Genomic DNA, 21,919 nt, shown 5'->3' on the forward strand with positions numbered 1-21,919 from the left:
TCCATGGCTATTGATGACACTCAGTCTCAGAGTTGTTTGTCTCAAAGTACATTGAGAAAATTAAAACATAGGAACAAGATGTGTTGGGGTAAAAAATTAATTTGATCAAATAAATACGTTAATCAACCACCTTAAAGTAATTGTTGTTCTCCAGCACAGCAGTCCTGCAGCGCAGCATGCACTGCAGATCATTGACACGTCTCTGCAGGTAACAGACAGACAGTGGTCAATAAAGTTAAGGAAGAGACAGTGGTCCCACGTTGTCCACCTTCCTTGTTGACGCTACCCAACCGCTTTGATCTGGTAGGACTGCTTGCTTGTTATATGAAACCTCCCAGGACAGGCATGGGCAAACTATGGCTCGGGGGCCATTTGCGGCCCGGCCCGTTAGTCTTTTTAATCCGGCCTGCTGAATTTGAAGAAATTATATTGATAGTTGGTAAGTCATTAAAAAAAAGCTGTATTTCATCCACTTTTCCAGTGTTGTATGAGTCATTTCAATAAAGAACTAAATACCGTGGGGCTTCAAAGACAGATATTTTGTTAATGCTTTTGTTAATTTTCAGTTGAATTAAATAACATGTTTTCTACATAACCCATGACATATATTTATATATATTTTTCTCCTATGTGGTGGGTCACCAAAACACTCCATCGATCTGCTCCTGCTCTGGCCTCTCTGTCAAATTTTACAACCCATTGTGGCCCCACCAGTCTAAGAAGTCTTAGAACTTAGTACGACTGTGCGACTCCTTCTTGGACAAACCAACACACCACATATGTCATCAAACAATGGCAATGTAACTTAACTAAAAAATCGGGAGATAATTGTTAAGTAATTTTAATTCGATTTTGTCCAGTTAAAAAAGAGAGAGAAGGTGTTGGCGTGATATGCCGCCACTGAGTGGCGCTGTTTCATCTAAGGCATTTTCCCCTTCTATGCTATATATGGGAATTTTGACCATATTGGGATAGTCACGTGTGTCGCCGACGTCAGTTGGAACGGAAAAAATGACCGTTTGCGGGAAAGCCGAACGCTGGCACCAGATCCCCTTTTTCAAAGGACTTAGAACTTTGTCGTGTCGCACCTCACGCAGCAGAATTTAAGGAACTACGAGACCAAAACGACAACCGCGACAACAGTGACGTTTGCTCTTGGTAAACTGTAAGGCAACGCCAAATGGTGAGTGTCAACTTTTGCATTTATAATTAAGTAGGGTGGGATCACACACATACACACACATACATGTTATCCCGAACTGTCAAGACAGGCTAACGTTTCTCTGTGTGGCCACCCAGTTCCAAAACAGCCTAAAAGATTATGCTGTGGTGTTGCAAAAATAACCATGCAACTACTTCTCTTTTCGTTTTAATCGCTGTCCCCTGTCTGGACTGAAACAAATACAACCAAAATACGAATGACTTTACAGAAACCTTAGCACGTTAGCTTATTTTTCCTGACCGGTGCAACTAGAAGGCTAAGCTAGCCTGCTGTACACACGAATGTCGCATTTGGTTTTGCTACTGAATCGTAGAAAAATATATTTCTTTCTCTTTTTGGCTGGCACATGTAGGTTACAGAGAAGGCGCGTGTGTGGAAAGTTGTCAATGACAGTATGTTCATTTATTTAAAGTTTTGAGCACCTTATAGTAGCTGGGTTTAAGGAAAATTGTGATGTACAATTCATCAAAAACATTGGGTGCTTGTCAGTCAATACCACCAGTCTTACACGTGTTTGCTTTGGCGAAAGGATTGTTACCCGAAGGACATGGTTGCCAGTTGCTCTAGACTTTATAGTCTCAGTTTTCATTATCTAAAGAGGAGGTGTTTCATGGCCTGCGGTTACACAGAATTCTAAACCCACACATGTAGAACTTGCTTATTACTATTCTAACCATTAATGTCCAAGACATTTTTATTGATTTATGTTCACAATCTCCGCAGGATTTAGAATCCGGAGTCCACCCATGTCAAAGTTGTACACAAGTTATTGCCCAGCAGGTGGCGCATTTTCCGTGACCTTAAATGTACTGTGTGCTATCGTCGGTTTGTGAACTACTTTACATTGACGTTCTAATGTTCAGTCATGGGGGGAAAAAAAAAAAAAAAACCGTAGCACCTTTCTTGTCAAACTTACCAACTGCAGAACTAGGTGTTCTTTGTTTATTTTATCGTTTTTATTTTTAACACTGAGGCACAGTCATATTATGCACATTTTACCCAGTAGTGGAAAGCATTCTGCTTGCGTCCACAAACGAGTTGTATTAATATTTTATTTCATATTAATACGAGTACCTGTGTTTTATAGTATATTGCCATGTATTTTATTTATTTATTTTACATGTGTTTGTCTGTAATCGTCGTGACTGGCACCCTTCTTTTGAAGTGTTCCGCAACTATATAACATCGTGTGCTCCATTTGGGGAAACATGTTCCTTTTTTATTATTCCTCGGCTATGAACTTGTTTTTACATACACACATGCCGTTAAACCACCCGAACAACTTCGGCAAAGTTTACAACGTGTGCGCATAATTTAATGACAGACCGCATCGTATCGTATCGGAGCGAGATATCTCTTAATAGGAACATTTGTGATTTTGTGATTCTGGAACGGGTGCTCTTCCAGTTGCGCGCAACCTCCAGGGAGTTCACCGTCAACATAAACAATGCAATAGTGAGCAATGCTCGGCGCTCTCGTTGCCCTCCGAGGGAACGCCGTTGCACGGACTCTCCTCTCCTCTCCTCCAATAGATTTAAACTGTGCGCCTGTCCGACAATGGAAAGCCTGAGAGTGGGAGGATCAGCTCGGCAGCGATCCTTCTGGCTTTGTTACGTCCGGGAAGCCATTTTGAAATTCATCCTTGTTGTGCTCTTCCAAACCACCGAAAGGCTACTTGCAAACTTTTGCTTATAGATTTATACATATATATTTTTTTGCACTATTTCTAACGAGAAGGGAAATTGCGCGAGGAATCGGATCATTCTGCGATTGAGTTGCCGTGCGTCGCGAAGCCGCCGGAAGTTTGCGCATTTTCCATGACAGTAATATGAGGATCTTTCTCCGTTTGGATTACGCACTGCGAGAATAAAAACATACATGGAGTCTAACCACGCGGGCAAGTTGTCACGATAGCACGCTTGCAATGACAATTATTTACGTCAAAATGTATACGTGGATTGCTGTTGTGAATGCGTGTGGAGTTCGACGCTGCTGTATTTTGTCCTTGCTGAGCTCCTTTACCCACATTTAACGCAGTAACCGGGCCTGAGCTATTGAGGTGATTTTTGACACATCTGCGACGTCACTACTATCGGATGAGATGGTCAACAATTTTGCGTTGACACACGGTGGATATATAGATATATGTATATATAAATATATATATATAAATATATATTTTTTTAACGGCCTATGTATGATGGTGAAAATGCGTCGTAACGCCACCCGCAAGTCGCAGCGTTGTCAAGTGACGGCGCTGTCCAAATATACGGCGTCTAAATTTAGTGCACGGCATCATGAGAATGTTGCGGGGGTTACATGTCACTCTGCTGGACGCCGTCCGCAGTCAATAATACGCTTTGGTGTCTGATTTGAAGCTGCCGTGTTCTTCCGTTAAGTGTTGTGTTTGTGTAGGTGCGCGTGCTAGTGACACGATCTGGTTGGCCCTCTTCGTCGCAGGTGGTTTGCGTAAAGGAGTCAGCAAAACAAAACGTGTGTGTGTGTGTGTGTGTGTGTGTGTGTGTGTGTGTGTGTGTGTGTGTGTGTGTGTGTGTGTGTGTGTGTGTGTGTGTGTGTGTCGGGCCAGTCATTGTTGAACCTGTCTCGATCTGGGGCTCAAGGGCTACTTGAAGCGATATTTCTGACTTCTGGATACATTGCAGTCACAGGCTGCTGTTGGAACAGCTGAGACGTCTCTCCTGTTTTTAAAAGTCAAGATGGGCGATGCAACACCCTGTTGGTTCTGCACGGCGGATATATTTGTCAAAATTAATCCTGGCTAAATTAAAGTAGTCCCCTTAGCTTTTGGATCCACCGACCCACCCACCCCCCCCTCCCCATCCCACTGCTTAGCCCTCTTTTCGACTTGAGAGACTTTGCGGCAGATTTAATGCTTGATTAAGATTATGTGTTGGGAATTTTGGTAGTAGATTTGACAGGGAGCCATCTGTTTTGTTTCCTGCCAAGCAAAGACGGCATGTCCTGCTTATTCCGTCGCGTCCCTACTTAGTGATCGGTCAGTCAGGCACCGTCAGTTCCAGTCGGATTCAACAGCGATGCAATAAATTGGACATAACGTGATAAAGTTCAGATTTTCGGGAACAAGCTTTATGGTGATGAAGCAATTGATAAATAAGAATCTGATAATAAATTGATAAGCACTCTATTATATAACAAGTAATTTTTGTAATTAGGTCACATTTTCAGGATCCCACTTGCATGAATTGGCAACTTGTAGGATTTGATTCCTTGCAGTCACTCTCATGTCGTACCTGTCAAGCAGCCTCAATAAAATCTGGATTCAATAACTGGTGTCAATAACTTTTATTGCAAAACTGTTGCTTTGGACTGAACTCAATTGTCCAAAGCAATATGGTCACAATATGTTGTGCTGTGCTATCTTGGGGAAAGTGTTTGCACGGCCAGTTTAAACAGTGCAGGCCGCTATGGGAAGCTCAACCCTCGCAACAGTTGTTTCCCGCCCATTGCTAAAAAGTCAGCCCCACCCCTTGCTGATTCACTCGCTTTCATAACCCGCGTGCGAGCAGCTTACCCACAACAGCAGTGAAGGAGTAGCCGTCCCGGTGTGGAGTTTGCTCAGAGCAGCCTGACGCCGTCGGCCTCTGCCCACCATTTCTCGTCCGTTTTTTTTTTTTTTTTTTTTTGCCGGCCAGAACAGGGAGAGAAGAGACGATCCATTATTTTTGCGCCCGTAGCTTCTGTCATCCCGGGAACCGAAGCCAACATGCAGGAAGAGGTCGGCCAACTCTCGTCCACTGACAGAAGCATTGTTGTGTGTTCCTCGGCCAACAGGAATGTCGGCAGCCCTCATTAAGGCCTGCCTGTGCTTGGCTTCATGACGTGCTTGTAAAGTGAAGCTGCAACTGGTGGCTGTTTCTTTCCTTTCCTCGTCTTTTCTCTTCCTTTGTTTTCTTCCTGCTTGGAAGTCGCCAGGGGAATCGTGCAGGAGTTGATTGTGTGGCAGATTAACCCGTTCTGTCACATTTAGCTTGTGGTTAACAACCGGTTGTGGTTCAGGAACGCTCCTGAGAAGCAGGGGAGAACTTGGGCTCTTTGGCAGGAGAGACGGGCTGAACAATGCGGCCAAAGCTGTGTTTCTGAGTGTGCATGGAACGGTGTGTTTTGCTTCTTTTCCCTGCTTTCACATGACTTGCTTCAGCTAAAGAGTGCTATTCTTTTGCATCCCCGGCTCTCGCAGTCTAAACACAGAGGAGTGAAAATGGATTTTTCTCAACTGCACACATACACCCCGCCTCAGTGTGCCCCAGACAACACCGGCTACACCTACTCTCTCAGGTGAGACCTCGGAACAATGTAAGGAGGACAAAGCCAGATTGTCCTTGAGAACCTGTGCTGTCAGCCACCTTTTCCTGTCTTGCTTTTCACAAACCTTGTTTTTATTTATACCTGTGAGTTTGAACCTTGCTATCCTTGATGCACGCTTTGGTCTGCTACATTTTTGTAATGTTTTTATTATTATTATTTTTTTATTATTTTTGCCTGTTGAGCAACCATTTGTTTTTTAAACTAGCGATGCGTCAAAACTTTGAAACAAACATAATTTTGTTGTCAATCTTATTTATTTTTCTGTTCAGCTCTGTTAAATCTGTTCCCATAAAAGAAAAGAAAAACAACTTGTGGTTTTGGTGACTCATCCTCATGATTCAGTTGCCCTCCATTCAATTTGCACATTTGAATTGAGGAGGCTCCCGCAGGCTACAAACCTCTTTGCCACCCCCACTTATTTTCATTCCTGCTCTCCCCTTGTGTTCTCAGCCACGGTGCCAGTTTGCTCCTTGTTCGTTCGACATTTCAGGAGATTCAGTAGAATTCCGTTGGTGTTTCAAAGATTTACAAAGCGCGAGTCACTCTTGCCATATCAGCCACTCCCACTGTGCTGCTTAACCACGCATAGTTTCTCGTGCCGCTCCTCCTACATAGGTGTGGTCTGCACTTCTTTAGACGGGTCGAGTCTGTTTGCCGTGTCGTCATCGCTGATGTGTGCAAGTTCTCAGAAGAGAGACGCTGAAATCTTACTCAGTCACCGTCCCTCAGGCTCAGCTGACTTTTTGGAATTTTTGAAAGGGAGAGTGTTTCACTACGTGAGCAGCGGCCAAGCTCCTATTTGGGTTTACAAGCATTCTTCTAAATTAGACAACTTAAATTGTTGTGTGTTGAAATGCAAAGCCTGCCGATCAGCTCAGAGGTCTGAACTGCTGCAAAACAGGCTCAGTTTTTGCTTGGGCGTCATGCATTTGTACAGGTGGTGGTTATGTTTGTGTAACGTTAGTGCTACAGACACGTGCTCGACATGATTGCGCATGTGCGGGTTGTGCCGGTTTGCACGCGCGCATTGCTTCCCAGTGAAGTGAAATCGAGCATCGGCGACCGCTCCGAGTGACACGGTAGACGGAGGTGGAAGCTGGATTAATGCGCCAAAGCTGGAATCTGCCAGGCCGACACTGCGGCTGGAATGAGCTAACGTTTCTCCTCTGACTGCGGTCAGCTGAGAAGCTATTAATGACTCTCACAGTCACAACCCCAGCTCTGATCCCAGGATTACGCTAATAGCTTCTGCTCCTTGACCAGCCAAGCAGGCGCGCCGCGGCTGTGTTTGTTTGCCGCTGCTGCTGCTGATGAGTCTCAACTCTCAAGAATAAAGCAATTACACTGTATGTACAATTGAGTTAGGTTCCAGGAAATCATGTTTGTGAAGACGGCGTTGGTTCCGAGTTCAAAGCACCAGGGGAATGATTGTGCTCCAAAGAAAGACTATTGGTGTGTGTGTGTGTGTGTGTGTGTGTGTGTGTGTGTGTGTGTGTCTGCCCTGAAGCGTGCATGGAGGCAGAGGGGAGGAGGTCAGGTGACAGAAACCGTTGGTCCATCTGTTGTCAGAACTCAAAAGAGCAGCGACAGGTTTTGCAGCATTGAATGGTCCTGGAGAGAAAGGCGAGAGAGAACCAGCTGTTTCTGTCCCTGTGTGGGAGGGAGGGGGTGTACTACTACACACTGGACCTCCCACCTCGTGTTGCTTTAACTGAAACTGTCGGTACAGTCGGAGGGGCCTGTGTCAGTCTCACCATAATCCTGCAAGGTATTTGTTACATTATTAAGGTCTCTCTCTTTTTGTCAGAAATCTCTTTCATCCTTTTTTTTCTTCATCGAACGTGTATTCAAATTTAAGTAATTAGGCCAAGACAAATTTCTTTGTTTTTCTTTAAAAATTGTTGTCCGTAAGGAATTGTTGAAAATGACATATTTGTTTCGTATTTATCAGGGGTTTTTAAAACAAGTTAGGCGAAAACATTTGACTTTCATGAAATGCAAGAAAATCTTGAAAACATTCCAATGCATCGCCTCTGGTCACCTCTGGTTTGCCACCTGAATGTGCTCCGATGCGCCCTTCTGCTCACACAGACACCTTCATATTTTATGACGGCGGAAGTGGGTCAGTGGAGCAGGTGATCAGGTGATCTTTTTTTGTATTCATTTATTTATTTTTCCATTTGGAGCTGCAGTAGATGCATCACACTAACGGAAAGATTGTTACTGAGTGACAAGTTAGACGACGGCCAACTTCCCAGATCTTGAAACCGCTGTCGTTATTCATCTGAAGCAGTCGCACTCTGCAGGATGTGAAGAGGTGCTGTTCGCCCTCGCCGCTCCAACAGCTGCACTGGCATCTGTTGGGAGTGTCTGCCAGCTCACACACCGCCGGTCAAGTGACAGAGCGGAGCTGCAGCCGGAGCACACTTCTCATTTTGTTATATACTAGTCGCATGCATTTGCATTTGCCTCCCTCTGTCCTGTACGTGTGACGAGCTTGGAGCCTCTGCATGTCAGCGACGCACGCACGTCACGTCCGTCCATCCTCCGCTTGTGAGCAGAAGCGCTTCAGTCAGCACGGCTCTCTAGAACTCTCTGCGGGGGGGGGGGACTGCAGCAGCGTGAAACCACAATTACTGTGTCGAGGAGGTTGAAACCACCACAAAGAGCGAACGTGGTTGAAGGAGAAAGCGTCACCTCTAGGGCGGAAGCGAGAGTGATTCTGATCACACCGCAGTCCCGATGCTCCCCACCCACTGACGGGCGGAATTGGAAATTCTGCTCCCGCTCGCTGGCCTGCGTCAGAATTAGGCCTTCGCACCTCCGGGAGCAGACTCCCTCCTCTCTGGAGCTGTTTTAGGAAACTAGACGGCGCGGTGTGAAATGATTTCGCTGGAAGTGTGCGAAGCTCAGACTCAGCAACACCCTGCGTGGAGGAGTTTTGAAATAAACTGCCTGCATGTTTTCATGTTTTCCGTGCTCGCGCTGCAGACTTGAGGGCAGAAGTAAGAGCAGCACCAATGCGTCGGCATTGTATCTTGATTAAAAAGACAATCAGTGGCTCCATTGTTTGAAATAAGGTTGCATTTTCAGTATGTGCCTGACTTCATCAAACGAGACATTTAGCTGCACAATAAGGCGTCGTCTTGCTCGCGATCCTCCCAGTCAGGGGTCGCTAACAGGTAGTGCTTGAACATTTTTGCCTGCACTTTCTTTGGAATTCCGATGCCCCTTTCCCTTTGTCTCGTAAAACATTTTGATTTGTGAGCCCCTGCGGTGCTGAATTGACAGAACTGTTTCAACCGAGGCTGTAAAATTGAGCTTTTTTTTCTGTTTTCTGGAGCCAGTTTGCAGTTGTTGTTGTCAGTGGGTGGGTTTTGGTTATATGTTAAAGTTCAGCAGTCTTGAAATGTTTTCAGCCAGTTATTATGGGATACATTAATGTATGCCTTAAAAAAAAAAAAACTACATATAAAAGTAGAGCTGAGGGCCAGGACAGTCAATTGTTGTTCAAGAAAATTAATCGGTGACCGAAATCGGATCTTTTCAGTTCCAAATGTTTTGCTCTGTGGAGCCACATCCTTGCAGGTAAACCTGTTGTCTCATTGTGTTTGTTCTGTTTGTACTCTGTGATAACAGGGCTCATGTTTTCCATCCTATTAATAATCATGCAAAAATAGGCTTCACATGATGGGGATGTCGCCAGATGTAATAGAAGTGTTTGTAATGGACCGGTTTGTTTTCCACATTGTTTATCCGAATATGAGAGAAACCACAATCGGCTAGTTTTTTTTTTTTTTTTTTTTTTTTTGTACCTCTGATGTTTCCGTACAGATGCTTAACTCCATGCTGCTTTTTTTTAAAAAAAAAAAAAAAAAATAGTTTTGTTGTCCTCTGGGTATGGCAGTATCCTGTTTCCACCCTGCAGGCAGATGCATTCTTAATGATATAAACAGTTTCTTCAGTTTGTTTAGCCGTTACGGAAGATGTTCTCCAGTGCCGACTGTGTCTGATCGTGGTGATTTCAATTTTAATAAGACACGACTTGGGTTCAGATTCATGCTTGAACACCGTTTATAGATTTGTAAATCTAAGAAACAAAAATGGCCTCCTTGTACTTGCTTGTATTTCTAGTTCATTTCTGAACTAACATGAATTCATTTAGAACGACAACAGCCCAGAAAGAATGAAACACAACAAGTGTTTTAAGCCTCTTGTCAAAGGTGAACTTGGATCTCAGCATTTACAAACGTCTTCTGATCATCATGATAAAAGAAAGAAGAAGGAGAAACAAAGAGCAAGCCAGCAGCATGAAGAATCTGTGTGTAGCCGTGTGTTGTGAGAACGCCGACTGCCCACTGAGTGTGGGCCGGCCATCAAAGCCTGCTGTTATGTAAGGAGAGATTCCAGGAAGCTGAGTGTCAGGATGGACGTGTATTCTCTCTCCCAGCGCTGTAAGTCTGTCTCTTCATCTGCCCCGTCTTCTATTTTTACTGCTGAAGCAGGCCGGCCTGAGCCGCCGGGGAGAGGCTGCACTCGGATCAGTTTGGATAGCGAGAAGTAGGCAAAAGGAGTTTGTAAACTCATTAAGATCGCCCTCGCTCTTTTTTATTTTATTTATATCTACAAAGAAACAGTTGGATTACCGAGTTTCAGACGTTTAGCTTACTTGCAAAGCTTGGATTTGTGCTGTGTGTGTGTGGCTGGAGGCTACGTAGACAGACAAGCCTGTTTTCTGTCGCGCACGCACCTCACCACTTTACAGGCTTTCACTTGGCGCCAATCATGAATGAATTCCGACCCATTAGTTAGTTGCTGTGATGCTTGGAATTTTTTGTGTGCGTAGTACGTGAAGCAATAATGTCCAAGTAAAGTTGATTGAATCACCCGAGCATCCTGCACTGACCTGCGGCCAAGAGTCAAACGAGGACGGGACGGGCCGGCAGTGGGAGGGCAATGATGAGCGGGAAAAGATAAAATGACAAAATTATTTATTTTTTTGTGAAGCCCCCTGCATTTTAAGTATAGTTACTGAACAATTCAAGCATGCCGATGGCTTTCAGTAAATACTCCATCCGCACAACCTGTGAAGATGTGACGGCCCTGCTCATGCGGTCGGAGACGAGCCAATGGGGGGTCAGCGGGCAGAGCGGTGATGAAAGCACATAATTGGCTCACAGTGGGAGTGTAATCCTCCAGTTAGAGACAGAGTGAAGGCCAGGCGTGTACACGGAGCCGGTTCCGCTCAGTGTTATGCAACTTGATGTACGTGCTGCTGTGCGTCCAGAGCCATTGCTCCTCTTCATCAGCGCTCCCTGCATGCAGAGTGCCGTCACAGGAGGAGCTGATACTCTCTGTGGAAGTGGACTTGTAGTGTTATTCTGATATATGATTGTTATGCTAATCACACAAGCGTCCCCTGAATGGATCCTGCATCAGCACTGGAGACGGGATTAGATCAGACGGTCCTCCTAGCATTGTTTTCCTGCTCCAGCAAATTGTTTCTGCTCTGTGGGATAGTTTTTCGGTTTCATAGTTTCCCCACTGCTGGTCCTTAGTTGAGGCTGAATGTTTTTCTCCGTGCGACAGTCATGCCAAGTGGGCGGGGTCGTGTGAGTCATAGTAGCTGCACATACCACGGCAAAATCAACTTTTACAACTTTTCAGACCGTCGGACTGTTCTGGAGTAGATTTTATTCATCCCATTGGAGCCATGCATGTTTGAATGCTTATCTGTCAAATCTTTCCATGACAACATGCGGAGACACACAGTGCCTCTTTTGGCTCGTCTGTCATTTTCTGTTAGGTACTCTGACAGTTCAAGGCAAACTGCCTGCCTGTGTTTTATGTTTTTTGTTTAACAAAAAGCGAAAACAAGTGAATGGCTGATAATAATAATTATAATGATAATGATAATAAATGTCCCTCTGTGTTACACTTTCTATCATGGAATCTGCTCCCTTTTTCATTCCATCTCCACATCCCCCCACCCCCCATGTCTGGATTTCTCTCCTGCAGCTCCAGCTACTCCACGGCGGCCCTAGAGTTTGAGAGGGAGCACCATATTCCTGCCGTGTACGAGTCGCCCAGGATGTCGCGCCGAAGCCTCCGCCTGCAGTCCAACGCCGCTCACGATGTCAGCGAGAGTCCCGGCGATTTGTTTCACAGCAGCAGCAGCAGCAGCAGCTACACCAGCACCAGGAGGGAAACGCGGTGAGGCCCAACCACCGTGACGTACAATCTCAACAGAAAATCTGTGTTTTATTCTCTGTGTCTTTCCCGGTTGTGAGTCTAACGTTTCCGACAGCTCTTCCTGCACCTGGGCTATTTTCAGTGATCAGGTTCCTGTTTTTTTTTTTTTAGAGTTTTTTCCGAGTCACTGCTAAACCCAGGCCTGCTGGTGCAGCGGCTCTTTGGGTCGCACCGCATTATTGCAGACTCTTACTTGCACGTGCGTGAACATGTTTATCTTATCTTCATAGTCGGTGAAATTCCTTGAACTGCTTTAACCTCAGCTGATGTGTTCTCGCATGCAAACATGGGCTAATTCTTAAAGTTATGCTCCTTATACTTTTTAGAAATCCATCACTGATAACGGAAAAAAACGCTGACGTTTTTGCCATTTTTTTATGACTCACTCCTCTTTTAATACACATTCCACAAACTGTATTTGCCCAAAGGGGGGAAAAAAAACAAGTTTTCATCGGTCTTGGAATGCAGTTGTTTTGTTTGTATGCGCGGAAACTAAGCTGTTTTTCTTTTTTTTTTTTTCCTGTTGCTCCGCTCTCTCAGAACGCTGCGCGGCAAAAAGCAGCACGCCACCTCCGGCAGCCTGTCGCTGTCGCTGAGTCAAGCGGCCACGCCGACGAAAACACTCTGCTTCTCCGCCGCCAGCACGCCGCTCCACAACAACAACAATAGCAGCAGCAGCAGCAGCAGCAGCAGCAAGGGCCTACTGCAGGAGAGCAGCACGCAGTGTGATGGAGCCCATCAACTCTCGTCCATCCAGGAGCAGCCTCACCTGCGACAGCGCACCGTCACCACCACCACCACCACCACCTTAGTGGACGGACGCTGGGGTCAGTAGCTCAGCATGGGGATTTGTCATCTCTGTGCGAAGCGTATTTAAACATCGAAAGGTTCTAAAAGTGAGAACTAGATGCTTTAATATCCCGCGGGAAGAAGAAAGAAGAAGATGGAGAAGAAGAAGCAGAAAGTATTAGAAGAAGAAATTAAAAAGTAAAGGAAGAAAAAGTAGTAGTAGAAGAAGAAGAAGAAAGTAGAAGATGGTAGAAAATAATGGAGATTATATTGATTTCAAAGAAATAAAATAAATAAATGTAGACCAAGAAGCAACAAACAAGTTATTCACCTTATTATTAATGGTTGGATTATTTTACAAGTTGTGTACACAATATTGACACATAAATGAGTGTTTTATTGCACCTTTATGAAATGTGAGTGTGTGAGAAGATGTCAATGTGATGCAATGTAACAGTGGTCTTGTGGCTCTGCACCAGGTCACTCTGATCACGCCTCGTCGTCCATCAACGGGAACGCCAGCGTGTCAAAGTCGCACTCGTCCCACGGCAACGGCTACATCTGCAAGGACTGCACCTCGCACTCGCACTCGCACAAGTCGGACTCGTTCATCTCACATTCGGCGTCGTCGGCGCTCTCGTCTCAGGCGGCGGAAGCTTCGTCGGACATCCTGTCGTCCACGTCCTCGTCCCCCTTCACGAGCATATACTCCAGGGACAGGAGTCGAAGGACCAAGACGGGTGAGGGGACGGGACGGGACGGGACGGGACGCCCCATGATTTTTTTTCTTGCTCTGAATTACAGGGTGCTGAAACATTCTTCACATCTCTGTCCAGGTGTCCTGTCGTCACTGTGCAGCACGTGTGTGCGCAATGGCAAACGAGTCTTGGCCCCGGTTTCGTCGTTAGTCACCCTCCTCTTCAGCAGCGTGCTGTGGCTGAGGTCAAAGGCTAAAAGCCCTCAAGGAGAAGGTATGAAACAGATTTCCTTTGCTCTTCATCATTCAGACAGCTGAGCAGACGTCTCACTACTTTCTGCTTTTCGGATTCTCACCCACTTGGTGTTTTACCCAATATTTAGTTGACTTTTCAGTCTGATAATTTGTGAGATTTAGTTTTTTTTTTCCCTCCATCGGTAGTTGTGCTGGTGTTGTTGTTGTTGTTTTTAAGGCATATTGGTGAGTAACAGTGGATGTGTGTGTGTGGGGGGGCCATTGTGTCACCAGGTATCCTCGTGTCATTTTCAAACTCCGTGAGACAAACATTGTCCTCCAGTTTATCCCAACTGTGGCTGTGGAAGCAGGCCACTGTGCACAAATTAATGAGCAGCAGGGATGATGGATGCGAAGGACGAGGTACCAGCTGTCACTCTGGAGGTCAAGGGTCACAACTGGTGACCTTGTGCTCCTCTCCCATTAGTAGCCTTTCCTAGCACTATTTCTTCCTCCTTTTCCTTCTGTCTTTTTCATTTTATAAACTAAAAAGCCAAAGTCATCCTTTCTACTTCCTTCTACTTCTGATGGGAAACAAAAATGAATACCATATACACCCAGGAATTGTATTCCCTTGCTCTCGACAGTAGCTGTGTTTCCATTACTTTCTATTATTTGCGCAAAACCTAAATATCCCAATAACAACACTGGTAATGGAAACACATAAACTTCAAAAAACCTCTCAAATATCGCAGAGAGGTTTTTACGCAGGTTTGGTCACGCCTTCTCATACAGTTTTTATTCATCTTTACAGCTTACTACACTGCAGATCAAGGCATCAAATGTATGAGCAAGATATATGTAATTATGCTAAGCTAAGAAAAACATGTTCAATAACTTCTGAAAGAAAAGAGTGTGTCCAAACATTTGACTGGTTGTGTATATCACCAAAGTGTAATGGAAACACTTGTTTTGAAATTTTAGAAATATCGCTTTTATTTTTGCAAAAAAAAACAAACTGTCATATAAGCATTGCTAGTGACGGCACATGCTGATAATGTCTTTTTTACATGACATTAAGTTCATAAAACACATTGATAAGTCAAAAATAAAAATGAGTATAACTTGAACATAGTGTCTGATTGCAGCTGGCGTTTCCTTTTTCCCTACTGTTTACTCTCTTATTTTCTCCATAAACTACACAGACACATATTTTTATTGTCATCATCGTTCTTTGTTTGATCGTAAACCCTTTCTCATGTGTTGCAGCTCACCCCAGTTTCTGTGTAAGCATGAACGTCAAGGACCTCGTAACTGAGGATGCTGCAACGTTGAAGCTCAACGGCTCCCTGTGTAAGCAGACCTAATGCGCGCTGCCACCGCCGCTCCCTTTTCACGCTGGTCCTCTTAGCGTTGACTGACAGTGTTAATTACATGCGTGACCTGTGCAAGGATGAGTGCACTGGGGTTGTGTGAACCGCTTTAACTCTGACCTCTTTCATCAAGACTATCGCACCAGACTCTTCCAAGAGTCAATTCCAAGATATAACATTCAAAACTTGGAGGAGGGGGGAAAGGGGGGGTCCAGAGCTGTAGTTTCTTGATTCATCTGAGCCGACTTGATTATACAGTATCCTGTAGGAGTCATTTAGCAGAGATTATGCAACAGTAAGCTGTTTTTTCCATTATTATAATTTTTAAAAAGGAAATGGAATTTTAAATAAGAGCACATGTGACTCCAGAGTACCAGCTGTTAGCTGCAGGGGTCAACAACACTCTCAGCTGCCGTCCTCATCTCATTCAGCTCGCTGCATGAAAAAATCTTGCTTCTTTTTTTGTTATTATCCCAAGAAAGCTTTCGCTGTTGCTTTGTATTGCGCCGGCTATTTTGCTGATCCTTGTTTTTCGCGCTCGCAAATTGTCTTGCAATTTCTCATTTACATCGATTTTTTTTTTTTGCTTTCCTCTGTTTTCCGTTGCCCATCACCTCCACGTGCACAGGCGATGACTGTAAAGGGAAGAAGCCTTCAGAAACGCACACCGTCCTCCTCACACAGTCCTCCAGGCCTCGACGCCTGGCGGGGGCGCTGTGGAGTCTCCTAGCTTGCGCAGGTTAATCACCGCTTCTCTTTGTTTTGATGCTTGCCGTGAAGAAGCAGCACTTTGTGGATGTTTCTGGGTCGACGACGTGTGCCACAGGCGTTGTAGTGAAACTCTCTCTCGGCGTTCTGCTCCTCCAGGTTCTTATCTCCGGCAGCCGGGCCACTGTGTGGTGAATGCAGGCAAAGCGTTGGGTTCTGGCGCTAGCTCAGCGTTTCAGAAGCTGCTCTTGCTGTTCTGGATGCTGGTAGCTGCCCCAGGTTAGTTTGGCCTCTCATCTCCGTCACATTTTTTAGACCTTTTTCTTCAGTGACTCACTCTCTCCAGTTTGATTACATCCTTGGTGCGTCAATCTTCTGTTCCTTCATGTCTTCCAGGGAAAGTGGGCAGGGAAGTTCTGTGGTTCCTTGCTTCGGGATGGTTCCAGTTTGTGTCCCTCATGTCTGTCCTGAACGTGTTCTTTCTGACACGGTAAATGTCCAGCTATTATTAACAATCAATTTACAGTACATCTACCAGAATAAGTGACATGTTTCTTGTGGCCTATTCAGTTTATTTTCTTTTTTGGTCACATTTTTTTAAAAATTATATAAGCATGACAAGTTATGGCTGAAAAAGTTCCATAAATGACTAAAATAGTTTGATTCATCAAAATGTCTGAAGTATGATGATCAAAACACAGAATATTTCATGTGACTAAACAATTATTATTTTTTTTTTGTTTGTTTGTTTTTTTTTATATATATATTCATGTTTGGGCAACTGTTGAAGCGTCTCTTTGACTTTGCTGCCCCCAAGTGACTAAAATGTATAATGTGGTTTGAAAAACTGAAGAAGTCAGATTGACTAATTCAAGAAATTTGTTGTTGTTTTTTTTAAAAACTTTTATTTATCCATTACTCCTCTTTTTCCCTTTGAGCAATAAATGTTTACCCAGTGCTCCTGGTGTATTAGTGTGACGAGCTGTGTTTGCTGATCAGAGAGCCACTGTGTTTCAGATGCCTCCCCAAACTCTGGATGCTCCTACTGCTGCTTTTACCCCTGTTGCTCCTCCTCGGTGAGTCACGGGACTTTAAGTCCCATTTTGCCTTATCATCATTCTGACCTATTTAGCAAGAACGTACTGATAAGAGCGCTGTGCTGTAGTAGAATAGGTCCTGACCAGCAGGCGTCGAGAGCGATAGAAACGGAATGGATAGAAACAGATTGAGGTCAACCTTTTTTTTTTATGTGACATCTTTTAAGAAGAGAGGTTGTAATGCTGCTTCTATGTAAAAGTAATGCATACATGCTGACCAAATCCTCCCCAGTAAAAGTTCCATATTGCCCTTTTTATTCCTGACGTGAATCTGCTTTCAGTAATGTGATCCTCTTTGTGTGCAGCGTTGTGGTTGTGGGGTCCGTCCACTGCTGCCTTGCTCGCTTACCTTCCAGCCATCAACCTCACAGAGTGGAGCCCCGCCTCTTTCCTCACCCTCCTGGCTAGCATGGTGCCGGCCTCGGCCCCGGCCCCACCCTCGCCCGCCAAATCTGCTCCAGTCGCTGCAACTGAGACCCCATTCGTGCAGACGCCAGCCTCCCCAGCGTCTCAGGCCCCAGTGAGATAAATAACATGTTTTCTCTTTCCTGTTTTGTTGCTGACGCAAGCCCGTTTGCTGACTGAGTTTCCCCTCTCCTCCGTTGACGTCCTCAGCCGATCATCATGTCCGCGTCGCTCTCCGCTGCTGACCTGGAGCGGCTGGAGCGGCTGGAGCACCAACTGACCCTGCTGTGGGAGAAGGTGCAGCAGGGAGACCAGAAGCAGGACGCCCGTCACGGAGACGTTCTGGGTCTCTACAGCACCCTGAAGGAGCAGCTCCACACCGAGACCAACAAGGAGATCCTGGGACTCTGGGTGTCCACTTTGTTAGACCAGAGACTGGCGGTTCTCCGCGGGGAGCTCGACCAGGAGAGCGCTCACAGAGAAAAGGTGAAGAAATGGATGAAAATAAGGTTCACTAAAAGCGAGGCTCTGCATGGATCTAATATTCTATGTATTATTGTATCTCTGCAAACACAGAGTGAAGAAGAACAGAAACGGCACCAGGAAAGCGAAGCGGCACGACTGGCCGACTTGGAGCTTCTCCTCAAAGTTCTGGCTGCCAAAACGAAGGTCTGTGCAACTGCTTGATTGCTTTTCTTCATTTGCAACTTTATTTATGTACCTCCCTTGTTCATAAATGGGCATAGGCAAACGTAAGTAGCTAGAGTGACAACCAAAACAAAGGGTTTAAGTGAAGCCCAAATGGTTCTCATTCATGCTGAGGACAGATTCTAAGTATTGCATCGGCTTTTGTCTTCCACGGCAACGTGACTCATTCTCCCGGACACTGTGTGTGGCAGGAAGTCCAACAGAAGCAGCAACAATATGAACACGAGAGACTGGAGAAGGAAAGAGAGGAGACCACCATGCCGGCAGCAGACCCACTTCCTGTCAGGTAGCAGAACCTTCCTGTCCGTGTACTTTGCAACTTGCTCGCACCTCGCCAGCGAGTTCTTCAAAGTCTCTTTTTTGTCTCGTTCCAAAGTGTTGGTGTGAAGCAGGAAGAGCACGACGCCCTGCTGGTGGAGGTGCAGCGACTGGAGGCTGAGCTGGGCAAAGTTCGACAGGACCTGCTGGGAGTTCTGGGGTGTAAGGGCAAGTGTGAGCAGCTGGCCACACTGCAGGAGACTGTAAGTACCAGAGGAACTGGTCATTACCCTGTAATTACAGTAGATAAGAATCAACTTTTTACATATATGAGTACCACAGACAGCGCTGAAGCGGAGATGAAGGGGAACCCCCTTTTTGACATATTTTTCACATATATTAGATGCTTTCAAAAAAACTAGCGGCCTTCACACCAGAAGTTATGGTGCTCAAAAGAAGTTCTACGGTAACGATATTCTGGTCTGTTTGTGTCCCCAGATCTCGGCGCAGGTGTCGTCCCAGGTGCGCAAGGAGTTGCAGGCCCTCTTCTACGGCAGCGGGGATGCAGGTGGAGAGCTTCCAGAGTCTCTGCTCCTGTGGCTGTCGCAGCGCTACGTGAGCACGCCGGACCTGCGGGCCTCGCTGGCCGCGCTGGAGATGAACATCCTGAAGAACGTGTCCCAGCAGCTGGAGCTTCAGCACACTGAGACCCTGGACGAGGCCGAGTCTCATGCCAAGCTGATGTTTCAGACGGTGACGGGGACAGTCCAGCACGCCGCCGCAGCCGAGGGCCTGACGGAAGAGGTAGCGAATCGCTGTTTAAATCTGTCGTGATAACACAAGTTGGTGTGGCCTTGCTTGATTTGTTCAACGTGCATATTTCCTGTGTGTCTTCCTCAGCAAGTGAAGCTGATTGTTCAGAATGCTCTGAGGCTCTACTCACAGGACCGAACAGGCCTGGTGGACTACGCTCTGGAGTCTGGAGGTAGGGAGACGTCTTGCGTCCGGTTTGTTGATTCGTGTCAATATTGGCTTTTCACCCTGCGGCAGTAAGGAAGCTAGCTGCTATTGCTATTGAGAGCAGAAGCTCAGCCTCTATTGTGTCTCTGAGCCGCTACGCTGTCTGCTGACCTATATGGGAGCATCACTTTCATGGTCTAGTAGCCCCGTAGTTGAGGAAACATCTTGCATTAAATCTGAAATTTAAAATGTGTTTTTAGAAAGAAACCTTCTCACAAATTGTATATTTTCCATTTTTGAATATTTAGATCCACCCTATGCATTTATAAATAAGTTCAGGAAACAAGCCCCTAGTTTTAAGAGTAGACTGTTATTTGCTAACAAACCTGTTGTGGCTGTTTAGGCGGCAGCATCCTCAGCACTCGCTGCTCGGAGACGTACGAGACCAAGACGGCGCTCATGAGTCTGTTTGGCCTTCCGCTCTGGTACTTCTCCCAATCTCCTCGCGTCGTCATCCAGGTGAGCTTCAACATCCTTTGACGTGCATCATCGTACCTCCTCGCAAAAAAAAAACCCAAAAAACGAGGAAGGTATTTTCTTGTTTTATTAAACAACAGAAATAAAAGTGAAACTGTCCCTTGCGTCCTGTCCCTCCAGCCTGACGTGTACCCTGGTAACTGCTGGGCATTCAAAGGCTCTCAAGGCTACCTGGTGATCCGCTTGTCCCTGAGGATCAGGCCCGTGTCGTTCTGCCTGGAGCACATCCCCAAGGCTTTGTCTCCGACCGGAAACATCACCAGCGCCCCGCGCAACTTCACAGTTCATGTACGAAATACAAGAGTAAAAAAAAAAAACTGAAGCAACGCTCGATGTTTTTCCCAAGCTTGGCTGATGTTATTATTTTTGTCTTGCTCTTGTTATGCACAGGGTCTCGACGATGAGTACCAGGAGGAAGGAAAGCTGCTGGGTCATTACACTTACCAAGAAGATGGGGAGTCGCTGCAAAGCTTCCCTGTCACGGTAACCGACGAGGCCTTTTTAAGCCGATACATGTGGAACTGGTCTGATGCCGTGCTCTAAATGTAGAAAAATATGTTTCACACACAGGAGCGGAACGACAAGGCTTTCCAGATCATCGAGGTGCGCGTGCTGTCCAACTGGGGTCACCCAGAATACACCTGCTTGTACCGCTTCAGAGTCCACGGGGAGCCTCGGCCTCAGTGACCCGGCTGGTCGCGCCACCTGTACATAGCTCTCGCCAACTTCTCTAGAATCGAAAAGGGACTCGACGGGACTTTTGAGGACGTTTTTTGTACGAAGGAAACGGGGAAGATGTAGGTCGATTTTAAGGACGCGCCCGGATGGAATCATGGACTGGACTGTGCGTTTTGTAATGAAGAAAAGAATCACGGGGAAAGTCTGTTAGGAAGGTTAGGAGAGAATAAAACTACAGAAGGAAGCAAAACGTCTCGTCGTCGCTGAAGATCTCTTGCACTGAACCCGCCTGTGAGGGCAGCCGACTCCACTGAGAGGACACTAAAGGAAGCTGACATGGGAGTTTAACTCTGCCATTTCCTCACACTACATTTCAGTTTAACTTTGTTTCTCTCTCTCTCTCCCTTTTGAATCATCTCAGTTTAACATTTTTGATTAGCTTTCGTTAGGATCAAAGCCACTGTACCTTTTGCCTGCGACGTTTCACTGCATCTTGTTGCTGCCAAGTGTGAAGACAGACTGAGCTGACTGGACAACACTCGCAGCAGTTTTGTTCTGGACATGAGACATTCACTACATCCAGATCATCATCCATCTACATAGCCATATAACAACTTCTTTTTTTTGTTTGTTTGTTTGTTTTTGGACCTAAACATACAGGAGGAAGCTTTGATGCAAGTCATCCTTTAAATTTACCGCAACGCTACTATAACTGCTGGCCTGAGCTATTGTGTGGTCAGACTATAAGCAGCCCATCTTAATGTACATGAGACAAAGTGCGCGTGTAAGTTACCTATCAACCCAGAAATTAGTTCCTGCATGTGACTCTGCGAAGCATACTGTGTTACATGCATCATGGATCTGCATGTGCGTGTGTGCTTTAAAGTCATGTGCCTGAATCCGAAGTCATCAACATTTCCCTTCAGACAGGAGGGTTTGTTTTAATTAAAGGGACAGTCTCCCTGTAGCTCAGTGGCAAACGTCCTCACATGCCCCTGCCCCCCATTCTGAACCCTGAAGGAATGTAATCTGTATATTTTATTGTTGATAGTTTGTTCTTTATATTTGCTTTTATCAATGTTGCTTTATAAAAAAACAAACAAAAAACAACCACCCTGTTACCACATTTTCTTTTGTATTATCACTATTATTTTTACATTGTCATTTTTTGTCTTGTTTTTTGGGGGTTTTGGTTATTGATCGTCGTGATGATGATGATGATGATGATGATGATGATGCACTGCAACAACTTAGAAAAAAAGCTTGTGGCAAAGGTCTTCACAAATTGTTTTTAAAGAAATGGAGAAATGTGTAGTTTCCTTTTTGGTTGTAAATGCAAATACATCTAAATTGTTAAGAATGAAATAATGTTTTGTTCACAATCTTATTTATTAACAAGTCAGTTAGTGACTGGAAAATATGAGTTGCTAAATGTATATTTTGTCAAAAGCTTGTCATTGCATTTTGAAACCATCTTGGGACTTTTTTTTTTTTTTTTTTTTAAAGATAAATGGCTATTTTTGTTTAGTCATTTAATGACTTAACTGCTTTGGAATATATTCCAATAAAGACTTTAATTTTGAATTTATCTTAATAACGGAATCATTTCAAAGTGTTCTTATTGAATATCTGTTGCTTTTTCACTTTCATTTGC

At 45.2% G+C, this 21,919-nt stretch overlaps 1 protein-coding gene across 10 annotated transcripts; it reads left to right on the plus strand.

Annotated features, from left to right (window-relative positions):
• Positions 1–1,000: 1,000 nt before the first annotated feature.
• Positions 1,001–21,375, plus strand: sun1b (Sad1 and UNC84 domain containing 1b). Of its 10 annotated transcripts, none has more exons than XM_076024206.1 (23): positions 1,001–1,183; positions 5,442–5,539; positions 11,588–11,782; positions 12,362–12,648; positions 13,090–13,350; positions 13,447–13,581; positions 13,836–13,964; positions 14,811–14,894; positions 15,543–15,653; positions 15,782–15,901; positions 16,019–16,112; positions 16,640–16,698; positions 17,025–17,239; positions 17,335–17,610; positions 17,701–17,793; positions 18,024–18,118; positions 18,209–18,353; positions 18,589–18,894; positions 18,991–19,075; positions 19,454–19,569; positions 19,708–19,875; positions 19,978–20,070; positions 20,158–21,375. In XM_076024206.1, the coding sequence occupies exons 1-23, from the start codon at positions 1,181–1,183 to the stop codon at positions 20,272–20,274; spliced, it is 3,285 nt and encodes a 1,094-aa protein (XP_075880321.1). In that variant the 5' UTR covers positions 1,001–1,180; the 3' UTR covers positions 20,275–21,375. The 10 variants fall into 10 exon arrangements, with proteins under 10 accessions (XP_075880321.1, XP_075880326.1, XP_075880329.1 ...); XM_076024205.1 differs by lacking the exon at positions 1,001–1,183 and adding an exon at positions 3,409–4,979; XM_076024211.1 differs by lacking the exon at positions 5,442–5,539.
• The last annotated feature ends 544 nt before the right edge of the window (positions 21,376–21,919 follow it).

The sequence above is a fragment of the Nelusetta ayraudi genome, unplaced genomic scaffold (genome assembly GCF_046127955.1).
Source record: "Nelusetta ayraudi isolate G7.1 ecotype Tasmania unplaced genomic scaffold, CSIRO-AGI_Nayr_v1 ptg000016l, whole genome shotgun sequence".
In the NCBI taxonomy this organism is placed as follows: Eukaryota; Metazoa; Chordata; class Actinopteri; order Tetraodontiformes; family Monacanthidae; genus Nelusetta; species Nelusetta ayraudi.